Source organism: Aquarana catesbeiana, linkage group LG02 (genome assembly GCF_042186555.1).
Source record: "Aquarana catesbeiana isolate 2022-GZ linkage group LG02, ASM4218655v1, whole genome shotgun sequence".
In the NCBI taxonomy this organism is placed as follows: domain Eukaryota; kingdom Metazoa; phylum Chordata; class Amphibia; order Anura; family Ranidae; genus Aquarana; species Aquarana catesbeiana.
Window position 1 is genome coordinate 162,405,740 of NC_133325.1, and position 22,283 is coordinate 162,428,022.

At 42.2% G+C, this 22,283-nt stretch overlaps 1 protein-coding gene across 1 annotated transcript in view; it reads left to right on the top strand.

Moving 5' to 3' along the window:
* Positions 1–22,283, top strand: part of TFCP2 (transcription factor CP2) — a 152,881-nt gene that overhangs the window by 125,192 nt on the left and 5,406 nt on the right. Inside the window, exon 14 of the mRNA XM_073612490.1 lies at positions 14,422–14,473. Within this exon, the coding sequence (XP_073468591.1) occupies positions 14,422–14,473 (52 nt within the window). The remainder of the gene's footprint in view (positions 1–14,421; positions 14,474–22,283) is intronic.

Genomic DNA, 22,283 nt, shown 5'->3' on the forward strand with positions numbered 1-22,283 from the left:
CTGCCACTTATCAAATACCCATCTGCAACACGTGTTTAAATCCAGTACAGACTGGTAGAGGCCAAGATTCACCTGTATAAAACTGGATATCCCTGGAAATATCTGCACAGACTAGCAATTTTTTTTTTTCTCTTCTCTGTATGTCTCGGGTAGGATAGCAAAGGTTGGCAAGCAGGGGCATCAGAGGACCAACCATTACGATTAAAAAGCCTGGTACCCCTCAGAAATTAGGGGACTAAAATAAATACCCCTCTATATAATTATTAATCTGTTGGTGGGCTTAACCTGTGGCACCTTACTTAAGGTCACAGACACACGGACTTGACCCCATTACGCATGCATGGTGAAAATATAACTTGGACGCTTTTCTTGAGGGTACTTGTAGCCTCCGTGCAAATTGGTGGCCTTCTTGTAAATGCAGGGGTACCTAACTTTGTGTGAGGTTTCCCGTCTTTGAACGATCTCCCAGGAGAAGAGAAAATAGATATTAAACTGGGGAAACGGAAAACTACAAACAAAAAAATCAGTATGAAAGGTAGGACCACAAAGGGAAGTGAGCCCAAAACACCTAAGGAAAAAGCAAACACCAGTACGATCAAACAATATATGACAAAAGGGTCAAGTCCCCAGAGTACAGGACCGGAAGAACTACAACAGGCGAAACAAGAGAAAAGATCTTGCTAAAAAGAAAGGAGACACCCTGGACCTCTCGAGATAGGATACTTGTAAGGAGAGTGAGGTGGAAACAAGTAAAATGGAAGAACCGAATGTAGGTGCCCAGATGCCAACAAAACTAGAAATGTCGGAGATGGTTTTTGAGACTAGAAGATTCAATTAAAGAGGAAATTACCGCATTACGAACAGACCTTGGGCAGCTGTTGACTCGAGTGGAAGAGATAGAGGAGAGGACAGATAATCAGGCCCAGGAACTCAGCAAATTAAAAGAGCATGTGAGATTAACACAGATAAACCAGAGGAGAATCCTGTACAAACTGGAGGACCAGGAAAATCAAAATAGAATAAGTCTTAGAATCTGTGCCCTTCCAGTGGAAAATGGCGAAGATCTGAGGAGAATTATGAACTCAGTATTTAACCCGCTGCTGGACAAAGGATCAGAAAAGAGTATTAAGATTGATAGAATCCATTGGGTCAGAAAACCAAAAAAACAGCAGATCGTCCCAGAGTCATTCTTGTGAGATTTCAGAAATATAAAGAAGGAAGAAACTTGGGGTAAAATGAGGGGAAGACCCCCTATAAAATATGAAGGGACGGAGCTTCAAATTTTTACAGATCTTGCACCTGAAACACTTGCTAATCGACGACTCCTCAAACCACTATTGGAGCAAATGCGATTAGTGAACATCAAGTATAACTGGGGATTCCCAGCATGCCTGATGGGGCATAAAGACTGCAGATCCGCAAGATTCCCTGAGGATTTACAGGAGTTCTGCAATAGACTGGACCTATGAGTCCCAGAGATACCAGGATGGGCAGAGGGAGAAAATGTCATATTAAGATGGACACTGATTAACTTTTCGTAAATGCCTTAGGGGAAATAAAAAATACATAACAAAAAGGGAATAAAGCGGGTGGGGGGGGTGGCAACCTCGGGGTCACCAGTGTAGGTCCGGCCCATACGCCCCACCGTGCCTGGAGAGGACGGAGGGAGGAGAGGGAGTAGGGGACAAGGTCAGAGCTCCACCTCTGGGGAGGGAAAAAAGAGGGAAAAAAAAAACCATTGGTGGAAATGAAGTTCAAATCCATTCATGGTTTAGAGGCCAGAGGGGGCTTGGGAAGGATGGGGGGGGATCGGGAGGGGAGAGAAGGTGTTCAGGAGGAGGGAGGTGTGGGGGGAAAGAGATACCTCTCAAATAGGTACAGCAATCACTAATAGAAAAAATATAATTAAGTTTTTGACATACAATGTTCGCAGATTGGACACACGCACTAAGCGTCAAAAAATTTTGAAGGAATTAAAACGACATGGGGCAGAAGTTGTATTCCTGCAGGACTCAAACGTCAAATTATTTTCTAGAGACTTCTCGACATGGTACTATGTTGATTCATCAACAAAGAGAGCCAAGGGAGTGGCAATTGGATTAGCCGTTGGGTTTAAATTGGAGAAAAGGATGACTGACCCTGAAGGCAGATACCTCTTTTTGAGGGGATGCCTAGGAGAATTGGAATGTACACTGGCAGACATATATGCCCCTAATAAGAACTCAATAAAATATATGAAAGAGGCAATGGGGAGGTTGATGGATTTTAAGAAAGGTTACGTAATAATGGCTGGAGACCTGAATTTTTGCTTGGATCCTGAAATGGTTAGTACGGCCCCTGTACAGAGGATTAGAAATACATCATTAAAAATGATTAAACCGAAAATGTATCAACACCAGATATTAGATGTGTGGAGGATTATGTATCCTAAAACGCTTGATTATACTTTTTACTCCCCTGTACACCGGACGTACACCAGAATAGACTACATAATGGTAGACCATAAAGCATTAGAGTGGGTAACTGATCACCCCCCCCCCCCGTAACTATGGAAATGACAACAGGAATACAAAGACCCCCCTATAACTGGATATTAAATGAAGCATTATTACAAGATGAGAAAGATGCAGAAACGTTCCGAAAGGAGATAGAAAATTATTTCCAGATTAATGATAAAAAAGAGATATCGTATGCCACCCTTTGGGAGGCCCACAAGGCCTACATTAGGGGCATCCTTATCTCTATAGGGGCAGGTAAAAAAAAGATCCAAAAATATGAAAACATTAATAGATGAAATATACAGATTAGAACAGATACATAAAAATTTCAAAGGACAACATCAGGAGATATTTCATCTATTGATAATGAAGAGGGATGAGCTAAAAGATCTTATGAAACAGGAAACAAATAGGATCTTTAACAGAGTATTAAAAGACCGGTATCAATGGGGAAATAAACCAAGTAAACACCTAGCTAGGATGTTAAAAAAGAAAAAAAAAAAAGAAAAAATCAATAAATTATATAGAAAAGATTCATATCCAGTCCAAGGCTAACAATGCCAAACCTACTTAAAATATTAAAACAATATGGAAAAATATCAAACTTTAAAATTAATATTAATAAATCTGAGATCTTAAGCATAAATGTAAACCTATATGAAGAGCAGTGCCTGCAAAAAAACTAAGTTTCCATGGAGGAGGGAGGGATTAAAATATTTAGGCGTAAAGTTGGCGTCTTCTCTGAACTAAATATATAAAATAAACTATATTCCATTATTAGATGAAATAAAAAAAAATAGCATCAAGACCCCTCTCCTGGATTGGGCGAATCAACACAGTGAAGATGGTTCTGCTGCCAAAGATCACTTATAAGTTTCAAATGTTGCCCATAACGCTACCGTCTCATTACCTCCAAGTTTTAAAAACTATTATAATGAGATTCATTTGGCAAAATAAAAAACCCAGAATTTCATTTGCCGTTCTTAGGGGAAAAAACAAGGGGGATTAGCGGTACCTGATGTTAAAAAAATATTACTGTCATGGAGTGGGCGAGGGAGAAAAGTGAAAAACAATGGGTTAGAATAGAAAATAACATGTGTGGAGCACACTTGAACAATATAATATAGAACCCCTCACAATACAAAGCATTAGATAACACACATGAAATAACACGAAATGCACTTAAAATATGGGATTTGGCCCACAAACAAGGCAAATGGCAATATAACTCACCTTTTAATTTTTTGGAAAGATAACAATTATTTACACCGGGGAAAAGGAATATAGGGGGGAATTGGATAAAAAGATAATGCATAATTAAGAAAGGGAAAATAAAGACACTTTTGAGTTGCAACAAAACAGATTTAATTGCGAATGGCAATACCTCCCAGTTGAAGCATTTTGTCGAATTTGCCCCAACCAATAAGAACAGAGGAGGAATTAAAACCATTAGAAAGGTTAAGCAAAGTTGGATGCGCAAAAAGGGATATCTCTAAGTTTTATACAAAATAATATTACTGGCAGATGAGGAACCGGAAGTACCGCCATTCTTAAAAAAAAAAAATGGGGAAATGAGCTGGGGTCACTTGATTATAAAAATAAGATTGGGAAGATTTTGAATTTAACACATAGCTCTGCTATAGATATCAAAACGGCTGAAATGAATTATAAATGTCTGACAAGGTGGTATGTAACACCAGATAAATTGAGCAAATATCAAACTGAGAAATCCCAGGAATGTTGGAGAGGCTGTAAGGTCACGGGAACTATGGCCCACCTATGGTGGACCTGTCCCAAAATTAAAAACTATTGGAAAGAAATTCTACAACTGATTAAAGAAATTACAGGAAAAGAAGTATTTGAAGATCCGTGGATATGTATATTCCATGGAGCAGAGGGTTCAGAGAAGCAATATAGGGAATCACTACTACCCCATTTATTGAATGCGGCGAAAAGTCTTATACCAAAGAAATGGCAGGAGGAAGGAAGCCCAAAAATTTGGGACTGGGTTATTGCAGTTGATGTGATGCATAATATGGAGAGCTTAAGATTCAGTGGGGAGGAGATAAGGGAGGGGAGGACGGAAAAGTGGATATGTTGGCAGGAATTTAAGAAGACGTGGAGGTATGTCGAGGTTATGAACAATGGAGACTAGAGTGAATAAGCAGTTATAAATGTATAGAAAGTAGAATTCACTGAGGTGAGGGGGGGGGGGGGGTGGGCTAGAGGAACTGTGAGGAGCAGTTCGATGTACATTTTTTATATTATGTAATATGTATAAAATAAATAAAACAAAACAAAAAAAAAAAGTTTGTTGCTTTTGCAGCCTGAAATGAGGGCAGACATTGTTTTTTGTTTTTTATCCTGCTGTATTTTCTAGTACAACTTAAAACTTCCAAGTAAAGGATATAACGCCAATGGGGTTTACATCTGGGCTCTTACTAGGCCATGCAAGGACATTCGCCTTTTTCTCCTTCAACCACTGTGTGGTCATTGTTGCTGTGTGCTTTGGGTCATTGTCATGTTGGAAGGTAAACCTTCCCATTGACCACTTTCTTGCAGAGGGGAGCAGCTTTTCCTCAAGAAATTGATGGTATTTTGCCCCATCCATTTTTCCTTCTATCCTGACAAGCGCTCCAATCCCTGCTGCAGAGAAACACCCCCATAACAGGATATTACCACCTCTATATGCTTTACTGTAGGAATGGTGTTATTTGGATGAGCTGTATTGGATTTCCACCAGACCTATAGTTTAGTGTTGAGGCCAAATAATTCAATTAGTCTCATCTGACCAAGCCCCTTTCACACATGCAGACTGTTCGTCCGTTTTTCATCCATCCATTGACTAATGAAAAATGGACATCAATGCATTTCTATGGAAAAACAGATGTAAATGGGTGATCATCCGTGTTTATAAAAGCCACAACAGAATTTGCCCTTGAGCAGCTGCTGCGCCTGTTAATAGCTGAGAACAAAGTCCTCAAACTGTGTACAGAGCTGATTGGGAGCTGCTCTGTGCCATGTGATCACTAAGATGACCAATTGCAGTGATCTCCAATGTAAACAGTGTAGTGCTTACATTAGAAGGAGGAGTTGAAGAATAAATTATTAGTTCCTGGTCAGTAGGGATGAGCTTCGAGTCGAACATTGGCTGTTCGCAAGTTCGCCGAACAGTGAACAATTTGGGGTGTTTGCGGCAAATTCGAATGCCGCGAAACACCCTTTAAAAGTCTATGGAAGAAATCAAAAGTGCTAATTTTAAAGGCTTATATGCAAGTTATTGTCATAAGTGTTTGGGGACCTGGGTCCTGCCCCAGGGGACATGGATCAGTGCAAAAAAAGTTTTAAAAACGGAAGTTTTTTCAGGAGCAGTGATTTTAATAATGCTTAAAGTCAAACAATAAAAGTGTAATATCCCTTTAAATTTTGTACCCCCTTACCATTTCACACGGGGGGCGGGCAGGGAACTGGAGGTCCCCTTGTTAAAGGGGGCTTCCAGATTCCGATAAGGCCCCCGCCCCCTCCACAACCACCGGCCAGGGTTGTGGGAATCAACATGGGGACAAGGTGTTTTGGGGGGCTACCCCAAAGCACCCTCCCAATGTTAAGGGCATGTGGCCTGGTACGGTTCAGGAGGGGGGGGCGCTCTCATGCCCCCCTCTTTTCCTGCGGCCTGCCAGGTTGCGTGCTCGGATAAGGGTCTGGTATGGATTTTTGGGGGGACCCCACGTTTTTAATTTTGTCGCGGCGTTCCCCTTAATATCCATACCAGACCTGAAGGGCCTGGTATGGAATCTAGGGGGACCCCCACGTCATCTTTTTTTAAATTTTGGTTCGGGGTTCCCCTGTGGGGAATTCCCATGCCGTTTTTATCAATGAACTTCTATGTGTATTGTCGAACTGGCAATGCAATAGCCGCGAGTAGTTTTTAAATGACTTTTTTCCTTTGAAATGTCATTTTGCTGTCAGACTGTTCTAAAAACGGGAAACATGCGCCCCTTTACAGGCATACTATAGACACCCCCCAGCTACGAAATTTAAAGGGATATTACACTTTTATTTTTTGACTTTAAGCATTATTAAAATCACTGCTCCTGAAAAAACGTCCGTTTTTTTTTAAAACTTTTTTTTGCATTGATCCATGTCCCCTGGGGGCAGGACCCAGGTCCCCAAACACTTTTTATGACAGTAACTTGCATATAAGCCTTTAAAATTAGCACTTTTGATTATTCATGTTCGTGTCCCATAGACTTTAACAGTGTTTGCGTGTTCAAACTAACTTTTTTCCTGTTCGCATGTTCTGGTGCGAACCGAACAGGGGGGTGTTCGGCTCATCCCTACTGGTCAGTAGCACAGTAGCAGCAGTATTTTTTTTTTTCACCTTCCATAGGAGTAGCTGTAGCCAAAATAGCTTTGGCTATACTTCTTTTAATATATCTAGTGGACCCTTACCAAGCTCCATGTTTTACCCCCTCGATACCAGCATGTTTAAATGTTTACATAAAATTGTGGCAAAAAATGAGACAACCCTAGGTTGCCTGCTTATCAAAAAGGGGTCGTTTTTAAAGTGCTGGCTTTTTTATTTTTCTCAGTTTTTATAACTGATTATACAAATTTTTTGTGGGTTCTCATATCACGTGTGTGCCGTTCAGACTGCTGAGCTGTGAATGTGTACACTATCTTTAGTTGAAGGCCATTTTATTTTATCTCTGTTAAAAGCACATTTTTGTGTGTGGTTTGTGTCTTTGTACATCTGTATAAAAGCAAACCAAATCCACTGCTTCAGCATTTGCTGTAAAATCACTAATGCATTGCCTAGGTCACCTAATGTTTAAAGGCTCCCTTTTACAGATCTGACAGAAGTGTTCTTTGAATTGTTTGCATGACCTTTTTGTACTTTAATATTCTTCTCAAGGCTGTTGTATTATTCTTGGATTTTTTTTCTCCTGATTTTAAAGGAGTGCATAGGGATTTTGTACAGATTTTCAGTGTTCTCGCTGGGGCTTTTTGGCTCCTTTTGTGGAGAATGGCTGGAAATCAGATCTTCAATTCACTGATTACACCTCTGACTGTTAATCATCCTGAGGTGTTTAGCTGAACACTTCAAGGTAACAGCAGCTGGATAACATTCAAACTTGGAACCTAGTGTTTCTGATCTGTATGGGCTAGAGGCAGAGGAAGCATTAGAAGTCAAACGGATCCTTAATGTCTCATTGAAGAGAATCTCTCATGCCCTATTTTTGGTTAAGGAGATCAGCTAATTTGCATAACAGACTTCTGGAAGGGGAAATTCTGAATTGGCGATATCTGGAGTCATTTCAAAACTGGATTTCTTTTAGAAACTAATTTAAAGAGAAACTGTAATGTGTAAAGGTTCAAGTTTTTTAAAACTATGATTTTATATTTTTTTGTAAAAAATGTATAGAAATCAAGTTTAGAACAATATATATTTAGGCCAGATTCATGTATTTTTGCATGTCTTGAAATATGTTTGTGCTTTGTAGTAGGGTAGCCTACTATATTACACCACAATGGAACTATCAATCCATATCTGTACACTTAAGCCAAGGTCTGTTGCGGTGCAAATTAAATGGCATCAGACTGCAGTACACACAAGTGCGTTGCTGTTTAACCACTTCAGCCTCGGAAGGATTTACCCCCTTCCTGACCAGAGCACTTTTTACAATTTGGCACTGCGTCGCTTTAACTGCTAATTGCACGGTCATGCAGTGCTGTACCCAAGCGAAATTTGCGTCCTTTTGTTCCCACAAATAGAGCTTTCTTTTGATGGTATTTGATCACCTCTGCGGTTTTTATTTTTTGCACTATAAACGGAAAAAGACCGAAAATTTTGAAAAAATATTTTCTACTTTTTGTATTAAAGAAAATCCAATAAACTCAATTTTAGTCATACATTTAGTCCAAAATGTATTCAGCCCCATGTCTTTGGTAAAAAAAAGTCAATAAGCGTATATTTATTGGTTTGCGCAAAAGTTATAGCGTCTACAAACTAGGGTACATTTTCTGGAATTTACACAGCTTTTAGCTTGATGGCCTGTCTCATTTCTTGAGGTGCTAAAATGGCAGGGCAGTACAAAACCGCCCCAAATGACCCCATTTTGGAAAGTAGACACCCCAAGGAAATTGCTGAGAGGCATGTTGAGCCCATTGAATATTAATTTTTTTTTTTTTTTGTCCCAAGTGATTGAATAATGACACAAAAAAAAAATGACAAAGTTGTCACTAAATGATATATTGCTCACACAGGCCATGGGCATATGTGGAATTTCAACCCAAAATACATTCTGCTGATTCTCCTGAGTATGGGAATACCACATGTGTGGGACTTTTTGGAAGCCTAGCTGTGTACGGGGCCCCGAAAACCAAGCACAGCCTTCAGGATTTCTAAGGGCGTAAATTTTAGAATTCACTCCTCACTACCTATCACAGTTTTGAAGGCCATAAAATGCCAGGACAGTTCAACAACCCCCCCCAATTACCCCATTTTGGAAAGCTATTTGCTGAGAGGCATGTTGAGCCCATGGAATATTTTATATTTTGCCACAAGTTGCGGGAAAACTACAAACTTTTTTGTTGTCACTAAGACCCCTTTCACACTGGGGCGGTTTTCAGGCGGTATTGCGCTAAAAATACCGCCTGAAAACCGCCCCTAAACAGCCGCCGCTGTTTGTTCAGTGTGAAAGCCCGAGGGCTTTCACACTGAAGCGGTGCGGTGGCAGGACGGTGAAAAAAGTCCTGCAAACCGCTTCTTTGGAGCGGGGAAGGAGCGGTGTATTCACCGCTCCTTCACCGCTCCTGCCCATTGAAATCAATGGGACAGCGCGGCTATACCGCGGTAATACCGCGGCTATAGCCGCGCTGTACGAGGTTTTTAACCCTTTTTCGGCCGCCAGCGGGGGGTTAAAACCGCACCGCTAGCGGCCGAATACCGCTACAAGAACGACGGTACAGCAGCGCTAAAAATAGCGCTGTTGTACCGCCGACGCCCCCACCGCCCCAGTGTGAAAGGGGCCTAAATGATATGCCCATGGAATGTTTGAGCAATATATCATTTCGTGACAACTTTGTGCAAAAAAAAAAAGTTTGTCATTTTCCCGCAGCTTGGTTTTCGGGGTCCCGTACGCGGCTAGGCTCCCAAAAAGTCTCACACGTGGTATCCCGTACTCAGGAGAAGCAACAGAATGTATTTTGGGGTGTAATTCCACATATGCCCATGGCATGTTTGAGCAATATATCATTTAGTGACAACTTTGTGCAAAAAAAAAATTGTATTTTTCCCGCAACTTGTGTCACAATATAAAATATTCCATGGACTCGACACGCCTCTCAGCAAATAGCTTGGGGTGTCTACTTTCCAAAATGGGGTCATTTGGGCGGGTTTGAACTATCCTGGCATTTTATGCACAACATTTAGAAGCTTATGTCACACATCACCCACTCTTCTAACCACTTGAAGACAAAGCCCTTTCTGACACTATTTGTTTACATGAAAAAATAATTTTTTTTTTTTTTTAAAGAAAATTACTTTGAACCCCCAAATATTATATATTAAAGCAAAGGCCCTACAGATTAAAATGGTGGGTGTTTCATTTTTTTTTTTCACACAGTATTTGCGAAGCGATTTTTCAAACGCATTTTTTGGGGAAAAACACACTTTTTTAATTTTAATGCACTAAAACACACTATATTGCTCAAATGTTTGCTGAAATAAAAAAAATCATCTTAGGCCGAGTACATGGATACCAAACACGACATGCTTTAAAATTGCGCACAAACATGCAGTGGCGACAAACTACATACATTTTTAAAAGCCTCTACAGGTTACCACTTTAGATTTACAGAGGAGGTAAACTCTTCCTTTCATTTTTTTTTTTTTTTATGTCATGTCAGGGAATGTAAATATTCCCTATGATAGCAATGGGTAGTGACAGGTACTCCTTCTTTTTTTTTTTTTTTTTTTTTTGAAAAAAATGGTCTATTAGATCTCTTATCTGCCCTCAAAGCATCTAACCACACCAAGATTAGTGTGATAAAATGCTTTCCCAATTTCCCAATGGCGCTGTTTACATCCGGCGAAATCTAAGTCATGAAATGCTCATAGCTTCCGGTTTCTGAGGCCATAGAGATGATTGGAGCAATTCTGTTCTCTGATCAGCTCTATGGTCAGCTGGCCGAATCACCGGCTGCATTCTCAGGTTCCCTGTTGGGACAGGAGAGCCAGAGAAAAACATGGAAGACAGTGGGGGGGGGGGGACATTCCCTCCCACTGCTTGTAAAAGCAGTCTAGAGCAGTGTTTCTCAACTCCAGTCCTCAAGGTGCCCCAACAGGTCATGTTTTCAGGATTTCCCTCAGATGAAACAGCTGTGGTAATTACTAAGGCAGTGAAACTGATCAAATCACCTGTGCAAAATAATGGAGAGCCTGAAAATATGACCTGTTGGGGCGCCTTGAGGACTGGAGTTGAGAAACACTGGTCTAGAGGCTAATTGGCTGCTAGGATTGCTTTTACATGAAAGCCAACTGCTGGCTGAAAAGAATGGTACCAAGATGATACCTAAACCTGCAGGCATCATTCTGGTATAACCACTCAAAGTCCAGCAACATACCAGTACGTTGCTGGTCCTTGTTGGGCATATATTGTAATCTTTTTTTATGCAGCCTGTGGGCTGAACGAAAAAAAGATTGATCGGTGGGTATGCCCACCATTAGAATACCTCCCTTCATCCACCCACTTCTAATGATAGGCATACATGCACCATTTATATATGCCGAAGCATGAGGGCATCCTCCCCAAAAGTTGGGAGCAAATCGCTCCTCCGCCCCTGCTGCCCCCATGCTTCGGCATATATCACCTCCGACAGCGCTGTAGTCATGGCTTTATGTATCGTGGGAGCAAGCGTTGTTGCTGTCAAGATAAATCCGCGCTGCAGCTGAATGGCGTACCTGAAAACAAAAAATGGTTAACAATAAAACACAGTAAACGGTAAAGTATAAAAAAATTACATACCTGAAGAGCAGACAGGATAAAACATAATAAAACAGAATAGAATACAGTAAAAAAGAGCAGAACAATAGAGAGAGAACAATAAAATGACAACTATTTTTTTTTTTGTTTTTATATATTTTTTTGTTTTGTCTTTTGTGTTTTTTTGTTTTTTTTTTTTTTTACACTTTTGTTTGTAACTAACTTTTATAACTGTAACCGGTTCCAGGTTTGGGTCTCTCAAAATGCGATGGCATCTTGGGAGACCCTTTAAAAGTGTGCCTAGTCTGTGCAATGCTGTACCCTACGCTAATACTCAACTAGTGTATGGTAGCGTTCAAAACATTCACCAATGCAAAGACCAGGATTGTCAGGACAGGAGGGACAATAATAGCGGGTGTCACGCCTATATCTGCGCTTGCTGCAGACACGACCTCTTTTTTGGGGAGTTCGTTGGGTAGGGGTACTCGGGAGGACATAAAGAAAATTCCTCTCATGCAGCTGACTGCATTTGGTTGGGGATGTGAATGGGGGAAGTACCGGTGCTGCAGAAGTGGTGGATTCCCAATTAGGATTGGCGAATGCAGCAGGAAGGGCACTATGGGCACGACGGGCCTGTGTTTGTCTTCTTTTTGGTGGCAGCGGGACACTACTTGTGCTTGCCACCTCACCAGCTTGAACTGCACTTATGGGACTCGCCACGTCACCAAGTGTTACTGCAGTGCTGGTTTGACTACGACCGGGGTGTACTAGGCCGCTGGTGCTTGCCAGTTCACCAGAAGGAATAGCGGTGCTAGTACTGCTCTGCTCCATACGAGGGACCTGCAGTTCCTGCACCTCAACAACAGCAGAAGATGATTGGGGTCGGGTACGCCTGACCTTGGCAGGGACCACAATTCCGTCATCAGAGCTATCTGTCATGGAGCCGCTGTCGTCTACAGAATCGTATTCTGAGCCTGAATCTGACAGATGAGTGACTTCCCCTTCACTATCTGTCATGCTCAGAAACGTGTAGGCCTCTTCACTACTGTACCTTCGATTTGCCATTTTTTGGGCTCTAAATTTAGTGGTACAGTAGTGAGACTCACAGGTAAAAAAGCTCCTGACTGTTAGCGACTGATTCAAACGCTACCAAAAAAACTGTTAGCGATCGCAGGGATCAGGCCTGACTCTGCGAATGCTGCAGTTGTGTTTAGTGTTTTGTAAGTGACAGTGATCAATCGATACTGCACTTGGATGGGCTGGGCTGGGCTGGGCGGAGGGGCAAAACGCAGGTGCTAGCAGGTATCTAGGCTGATCCCGCTAACACTGCGTTTTTAGGAACCCTAAACTGCTGGGAACGCTAGTATAGATCTGATCAGGTATTGATCCGTTCAGGTATTGATCCGTTCAGATACTCTACCACTAATGGAGGTGTATGCTGCGTGCATGGGTATTAGCAGTACTGGCACTAACCTGACGCTGCCTGGGGCGACGCAGACCCTCTCTGACCCTAAAACCTAACTTGTATCACCCGCCGGGTGATCAGGGGGTTAAACCTTTTATTGGGTAATAAACGGCGGGTGCCCTGACACTATAAAAAAAAATTAACTTACCGGCGTCACCTGTAACAGTTATACGGAGATCACTGGTGAAAGGGTTAACTAGGGGGCAATCAGGGGGTTAAAACTTTTTTATTAGGTAGTATATGGGGGTCCCTGACGCTATAAAACGCTGACGGCGAACCTAAATACCTCCCTAACTAACGTCACCTGTGACACTAATACAGCGATCAGAAAAACGATCGCTTAGTGACACTGGCGACAGGGGTGATCAAGGGGTTAAAACTTTATTAGGGGGGGTTAGGGGGGGTACCCTAAACCTAAAAGGGCCTAACACTAACTGCCCTACCACTTATAACTGTCACAAAATGACGCCAATGCAGTAATCAGTAAAAAAAAAAAAAAAAAAAAAACCCTGCTATTAGTGTCACTGTGACAGGGGTTGCAGGGGGGTGATCGGGGAGTGAAATGTGTGCCTTCATGTTCTACTGTCAGTGTAGTGTTGTGCAGACTTACTTGGATGTCTTCTCTCCTCTGAGCCGTAACGAAAAGGCATCCCGAGGAGAGATGACATCACTTCCTCTGCCGCTGTTTACATTACAGCAGCAGAGGAAGATTTTCATTCGTTGGGAATAAATGAGTGGCCTCCCCCTCAGCATTGATCACTCCCTTAACGATGCCAACCGCCTCGGGCCCGGGGGGGGGTAGGGGGGGTGGCACGATGCGCTTCCCGCCCGCGAGAGGCAAATCACGTTCCAGGTAGGTGATTTTGCCTGCCTGTGCCATTGTGCCGCAGTATATCTGCGTTAGGCGGTCAGCAAGTGGTTAATACATTTTATCACCCTCAACTGAAAGACGAAAGCTAAATATGCTTCATTGCAGGGACATATAATTCACAGAGCATTATGGGTATTCTAAAGATACAGCACTGTAGTAGCTGTTTACTTTCAGACTGTCTATTTTTAAATTTTCTTTAGAGCCTTCTGAGCACAGAAGGGAGAAGAGTGAGAGTAGGGAGAACATGGAAAACATGCTGCTAAAAGATTCTACAGCGCCATCATTTGGTTGGACATAATAGGGCAAAAATCTCCTGTGCAGTATTTTAAATTGTTAAAAATACAATATTTTAGCCCCATTATTTAAACATACTGTACATAAACAATGTCCCACCATGCCTTGATTTCTTTTTTTTTTTTTTTCTCTCAAAAATATGTCCTAATCATTTGAATGAATAAGTCCATACAACTTCATCTCCTTTCTTTTTACCGGCTGACCCTACTAGTTCTTCAAGTTAACAAATTTTAGAACCAAATTTATGAAAACCCTGAGAAATATTCTTCCACTAACTGTTTATTTTTTTTGTTTTTTTTTAACTAGATGATTCAGAACTTCCAGGATGAGTCGTGCTTTGTGTTGGATTCAATGAAAGGTATGAAGACTCTGGTACTTTTTTCCCAGTAGATATAAACCACCTTACTGATCAAAGTGTCCAAAAGAAGAACTCTGTGTTAGTTCTTTTCCAACCTGTACTTAAGGTATAAAAGTAAAGATCTGGTTACTTTGGGCAAAATACAGTTTTTTTTTTTTTTTTTTTTTTTTTTTTTGCCCTTTGAAAACGGAGGCATGCTGGGGGTGGGAGGGGGGTTATGCAGGGCTGGATTTCAGCGTTCTGATTGCCGTTGTCCAGTTATTTGGAGGAGAAGCATAAGGCTACATTCACACTTTTGTGTAGCAGGAAAAAGCACCCAAATGCACATTGTGCTGCAATTGCCTCACGATTTGGAATCCAAAATTGCAAAGAGAGAATGGAGCCTAACCCATTGGTCTAAGAATAACCAATACTGCGTCATGTGATGTACATCTGAAGGGACACAAGAATTCAGGTAATGTCGGTGACCTCCATAAGTAGCCCAACTTCAGGGGGGGGACACCACAGCAACCATCGCTAAAGGGTCCATTGAAAGACCTGGGAACTGCTTGCAGCCCAGGAGCCACTGAAAGGACCATGGCCTGATTCTGAACCAGATGAAGCTGAGCCTGTCTTCCACATAAGAAAACCTGCCAACGCAACCAGAGGGAATTTGAGAAATCATCCTCAGATTTGTGACCTAGAAAAAAGGGTCACCACCAGAGAAAACCACTCCACACAAAGGGGTATCAAAACGCAAGAGATTTGTAACAAATCCTTGTGAATGAAATAAAATTAAAAAAAACTACCTGATGTGAGCAAAAAGAATTGGGAACAACCCCTAAAAAAAAAAACAACCTAGGACCAACTGGTCCATGTAAGAAAGACCAGCCAGGCTATATGAGAAGGCCCAAAGTCTTTACACTATTCTCTTAGCGCAAAAGTAGGAGAATTCCACCACTGAAGAGGTTGTCTAGTTAGGCATGCAATCTTGCTAGGAAAGACTTACCAGTGAAAAATGCAGCCACCCACAAGGGGCGTCAAGTGACTCCTGTGTATGTCAGAGAACTCCTCCTGGGCCTACCAAATTGCTGCTAGCACATTTGGAAAAGGTTAGACCCTTGGAAGATGACTTCAAGGATCCATGAAATGGACTCTCTTCCCCGGAGGTCAACCGAGTGTCCCACAGTGGGAATGCCAGGAAAAATCACAGGAGTTGATGCTCCAAGTAGTAGCAAGTGTGAATGGGTGACATTGAGGATCCAGGTTGGGAATAGTAAGAGCTGGTCCAGATCTACCTAGTGGATCAGGGTGTCCCTCCTGTAGAGGAGGGGTGCAGATGGGTACCATGTACCATTAAGGATTTTTTTTTTTTCATCAGATTTTTTTTTTTCTAACTGAAATGGCGACCTAATGGGGCACAACTCTAAAGTCAATATTGATACAGGGGCTGAATCAAAGGGCTCCAGGAGCGAGAGGAACCCAAGGATACTGGAGAAGGTGCATTAATCTGTTCAGTAACACTTGCGAGATAGGGAGGAGCAGCTAAAAGAGGCGCCGGAGGCAAAAGATTAGTCTGGGAGTCTAAAGGGGTGCTCCGTGCACCCGGATGTTCAATAAAGAAGGGGGTCTACCCTGGAAGTGGAGAGATCCACTATGAGGGATCTAAGCTATTCTGTCATGGTTTGACAAATTACAGTCACAGCCAATACAGGGTGAAGAGCAGAACCAGCCAGAGCAAACTGAAGTTTGAGACTGAACTCTCTCAGTAGTAAGCATGTGCTCTACCTGTCTAGTAGCGTTCCTGTTAAGGTGGGTTACTAATGAATGCACAGTGGTATAGGCCACTGTTTATCAAATTCCTACTCAAAGGGGAACAGTCCAACACACTGGCAGGGACCCCGCGGGGTGTTTCCAGTCCATGTAGAGGAATATTTCGAATAGGTGTAATAGATAGGTCTTTGCAGCTGTAGGAGCTCTGAAAGATCCAAGGCATCAAACAGCAGGCTGCATCAGTGAGGTCTGAGTTAAACTCTTGTAATTAGGTGAAGGCAGGAGACTGCTGTGCCTATTTAGAGACAGATTTTTATGACTTTAAATCTGGGTTGCAGATGGTCACAGCGACTGATGGGTTTGGCCTTTTCTAAGGCCTTGGGTCAGCCAGAGATTGTATCAAGGAATTGGATGCATTAGGTCACAACCTCTTACTTCTGTAGAGGTCCCTAACAGGATAGTGAACTCTGCCTCACTTCTGTGAAGCTGAAAGACTCGGATTATGTAGATCCTGGGATTAAAGGGTTACTGCTTTCCAGGTTACAGGTATTTTTTCCCCTCAGAGGATATGGAGTAAGTGTCTCTAGAACTGTTATGGGCTTGGGTCACCCATAGCAACAGTACATGTTACCCCATGTGGTGGTGATGCAATCAGCCCTAAAGTGTGACGCTAGGTCTCGCAAACCCAGGCAGTTAGTGCTGATGAGAGTTGGATGGCTGGAGGTGGCCAGGTTATTGTAGACATGCAGTAGAAGCAGACCAGAGTTACACAACAGGAGCAGCACCTGTTGGGAATGAGCCCACAAGACATTTCACCCAGCGGATAACCTCTGCTTTTACCCCTTCCTTTAGTCCCCCAACATTAACACCTGCAGTAAAAGTGGCAGTGGTGGGAAAATTTTATGTGCGCCTAACTGTGCAGATGGTTAGGCTATCCCCTCACAGCCTTACCCGGTGCTGAGATAATGCAGTGACTCTGGACCTGAAATGCGCTCTTCAACTAATTTTTGTCAGTGCCTGAAGATCACATTCCAGGCTAGCCGCTAGGGCTGGGTACAACACTCCAGTGTTGGACTGCGAAAATTGTAATCTGTATAGCTAGCAACAAGCTCCAACATTGTATTGAGAAATCTTGGTTAAAGTCAATGGAGGAAGAATGCACGTAAAAATTTAACTGAAGAGTCTAGCAAAGGTTAGACTATAGCTGGGAGAGCTGAAGAACTTGTCCATCCACCTAAAACAGTAACAAAAAACAGAGGCATGCTGGGTAGAGGAGTGGTTATCCTGAGGATGGCCTACAGCAGGGATTTGCAATTAGCGGACTTCCAGCTGTTGCAAAACTACAAGTCCCATCATGCCTCTGCCTCTGGTTGTCATGCTTGTGGCTGTCAGTCTTGCAATGCCTCATGGGAATTGTAGTTCTGCAACAGCTGGAGGTCCGCTAATTGCATATCCCTGGCCTACAGTGTTTTTTTCCTTCCGGTGTCCAATTCTTCTCTCCTCGAAGTAGACTTAAAACCCAATCTTATCGGACTTCCTTTGTCTCTCAATGGACAAGGAAGAGAGCCTGATTTTACTGCTGATTATTCAGCAGTGTCGCGCATTTATTGTCTGCTGTTGGGTGAGCTATTTAAACATTTCTGAAGCCAGCTTTCAGATATCATGTTACTGCTTTTTCCTCTGAAGCAAGTTTTAATAGTGCCTATGTGTAGGATGAGAACAGGAGTTTTAAAGGCGGCACAGTGGTGCAGTGGGTAGCACTCTCGCCTAGCAGTAAGAAGGGTCGCTGGTTCGAATCCCGACACTACCTGCCTGGAGTTTGCATGTTCTCCCTGTGTCTGCGTGGGTTTCCTCCGGGTACTCCGGTTTCCTCCCACACTCCAAAGACATGCCGGTAGGTTAATTGGATCCTGTCTAAATTGGCCCTAGTATGTATGTGAGTTTAAGGATTGTAAGCTCCTTGAGGGTGTAGGGACTGATGTGAATGTATAATGTATATGTAAAGCGCTGCGTAAACTGACGGAGCTATATAAGTACCTGAAATAAATAAATAATAAAAAATAATCAAACGGGTTTAACAGTAAACCTAAGCGAATAGAAATGTGTTCATATGTGTATCAATAGTTGCACTTCATACATATACCAGGTTTTGGGAACTACATTCTATTATCACCATCTAGTGGTTGTTCTCAGGAAATCAAAGTACTTAATACTCTTACCTCTGTTACTGTCTACAGGATAACTTTTAAAAGTTATTGCTTGGTATCAACTTATTGCTTTCTTTATAGATTGTTGAGCCTTTCACACAGAGACTTGTAGTTGGACTTCTGAACACTTATGCACACAGATGTATTTGCGGATGTATGGGTGTATAGAAGAAAATATGCCTTTTTGCGCCTGCGGGCCCCAGCTGCTGCGTAGTTCTTCCCTTGGGAATGAATGAGAAAATACTGTACATGAGATATAGACTGAGATTTTTTTAGATTTTATTAGAAAAGGGACATACCCTTTTTTACTTGCCAGAATGAATATTAAAAGGGCCCTAGCTGAATTTGATGTTTTAAAGTGTTACTAAGCCCACAACAGTAAAATCAATCTGTGTATATACAGTAAAGCATGCTGGTTATACTCACTGTGGAGCCTAAGGGGTTAATGTTACACAATGTGTTAAAAAAAAAAAAGGGTTGTTTGATCCTGATAGAACAGAGCCTTGGGGACAAGGCGCACATGCTCAGTTTGGTGTGTATTGCTAGAGTGCTGTTTTCTTTTTTTTTTTTTTTTTTTTTTCCTGGGAGAGTGCATGTGATCAGCACAGGGCCAATCCACACTGTCCAGACAGAGGGTCGGGGATTTTACATTTAATAAAATATTTGCATTTCCATGTTTTGTGTACCGTGGGAGACCAGATATAGTGTGCGCAGGGTCCTGGATTTAGTAACACTTTAGGCTCAGGGCACATTTTAAAAATAGCTATGAAAATAGATGTTGGCATCAGGTAGCCCTCTGCTAGTTTCGGTTAATGTAGTATTAGGTCTTCCTTGTCATTCAAAGCACAACATGCTAGCACCTGCGTGTGTGCAGGTCTGCTGCAGACTGGTCGCCATACTTGGTGATGCAGCCAGTTGCAGGCTCCACTCAGTTGCCACAGGCTGCACAAACCTAGGTGCTTGTTATAGGAGTAGCATAAAAGATGAGAACGCTGCAACCCAGCTACGATTTGTATCAGCCTGATACCAATTTGACTTTTAAATCTTTAACCACTTGCCTTCCTTGCCAATTTTGACTTTGCTCATATGTGTAAAAATCTGCATTTTCTTGGCTAAAAAAATTACAGTACTGTATTTATCGGCGTATAACACGCACCCCAAGTTTAGGAGGGAATTTTAAGGAAAAAAAACTTACATTTAAATGCCCATCAATTATCAGTGTCCATCTGCAGCCTTGTCTATCATTGCAGAATGATCAGTGTTCGTTTGCAGCCTTGGCCAGTGTCCTTTGCAGCCTTGGCCAGTGTCCTTTGCAGCCTTATTGTTTTAAAATTAGTGCCCGCGAGATACACAGAGCCAGCAGTCCTGTCCCATGGCCCAGCTCCTATGATGGACATAACACAGGTCCAATGGCAGGACTGGGCGTGACTGCGAGCCTAGCCGAGTACACAGTACACTCGGCTATGTGTATACCGGTGGCGCTCGCTCCTCCAGACAGCGGGGATCAGCGTATAACACGCACCCACGATTTTCCCCTGATTTTAAGGGGGAAAATAGTACGTGTTATACGCCGATGAATACGGTACTTGGAGCTGCCAAACATTGTATATTTTCTGAAGACAAAGTCCTTGGAGAATAAAATGTTGGCTGTTGCAATGATGATTTATGATGCATGATGTTTGTGTACACTAAAACTCATTCAAGTGTGTGTTTTTTTTTTTTCCTAAAAAATAGCGTTAAATCGCTGCACAAACACAATATAATACCCAATTTTTTGGTAGATTATAAAAGATGTTACAGTGAATAAATGGCTACCTAACATTTCATGCTTTTAAATTATGCATGCCCCTGCAATGATGACAAAAACATTCAATTATCCATAGATGGTTTAAAAGACTTTACAGGTTACCAGTTTAGCGATAAACATGAGGTCTGGTGCTAGAATTATTGCTCTCGCTCTAATAAATGCAGTAATGCCTTTGTGATGTGATTGCCGTTTACATATAGGTAAGCGAGAAATTCTGGATGGCTGTATGGTGTACTGCATTTTGAGTTTCATGCATTAATAAAGAGGATCTTTTTTGCAGCTGCCAGAATCTTTCTTACCTATATGCAGCATGCGAGCTGAATGAGTACCCTTCCAAGGCAGGTGTATGTAGCGTGGACTGACCTGGAGCAGCAGCTATCTTCTGCCGGGTCCTACATGCTCATTCGCATCTGCACATAAGCATTGGGGGATGGGGACATTTTACACTTTTTTTTTTTTTTTTTTATTTGTACAACATCCCTTGTGATAACATAGGCAGTGACAGGTATTCTTTATAGAGATCTGGGGTCTATTGGACCCCAGATCTGTCATGTGCCGTCAAAAGCATCTGATCAAACCAAAATCAGTTTGACCAGATGTTTATCTAGCCGGTCACTGCTTTTAAACAACAAACCAGAAGTGTCAAACATTTTGCTGCCACCATTTTAATCCCTGCTTAAAGTGGTTGGAAACCCTCACATATAACCAGTGACGTGATCAGCCTCAGAATTATACACGGAGATTAAACAAATCCTCCTACATAAGTTTTTCATCTATACCTTTTTTACACACTTTGGAGAGTGCAGATTGTGTTAACAAACACAATCTTTCAGGAGTGGGTGGGAAGCTTGGGCTTACACTGTGAGAGCGGATTGGAGGAAAGGCACCCACCCTCCACATGGGCAGACGAATTAAGGAACATGCAGAGCTGTAGTCTGAATAGACCAGCTCCCTCCGACACATTTTTAGCTGCTGTTATCTCATTTGTCCGAACTTGTCAGAAGTGAGACTGATAAGAGGAACGAAGCACCAGAGAGAAACTGCACTTAGCGGTTTGGAGAGAGATAAGTAAACACTACAGATATGTTTGCTTAGGTCAAATTTCATAAATGGGGTATACAACCACTTTAAGTCTGTGGCACTGGCAGCTTTCATGCAGACACTCCTGGCTGCTGCAGTGTGTGTTGTACAACCCATCTGTCTGCTTTCTCCTGGAAGCTGCCCAATCATTTCCACAGGCACTCAAATGGACCACCTCTCACGCCAAGTATCCTTGGCTACCTGCAGGCCAGGGACCAGCGTGGTACATGTTGCTGGGTAACATCCGTTCACTGAGCCTCCCTTGTGTATTCTCCCATTTCCGGGTTCAGTGCTGGCTGGGTAAGCAGCTAATTGAGCATGAGCTGTGCTGCAGTGGCATAGGCAAGAGACCTCATAAGTGTAATATGCCACTGATGTCTTGCTGTACAAATGCTATCACATAAGGGGCTATTGGTCTCAAATTCAATAAAGATATCTGGGAAAAGTTTTCAGAAATTTAAAGTGAGTGCAAAAAAGGTGAAAACATTTATTTTTAAATCTCCTACACACACACTATTGTATTTAGGCAGGTGTGAAAAAATGCTGTAAATTAATAATGCTTTCAGAAATGGAAGTGTTAATAGTTTGTTTTTTTATCAATTAACAAAATGGAAAGTAAATGAACAGAAGAGCAATACAAATCAATATTTGTTACCACTCTTTGCCTTCAAAACCACATCAATTCATCTACGTACACTTGCACGTATTCCAAACAGCTTGGAGAACTAACAGATCTTCTGTGGATGTAGGCTGCCTCAAATCCTTCTGTTTTTTTCAAGTAATTCCAGTCAGACTCTGTAAAGTTGAAATTAGAGTTCTATGGGGGCCAAACCATCACTTCCAGGACTCCTTGTTCTTTTTGCTGAAGATTGGCTGTATGTTTGAGGTCGTCGTCCTCCTGCAGAATACACTTGGGGCCAATCTCACACCTCCCTGGTGGTATGGCATGAAGGATAAGTATCTG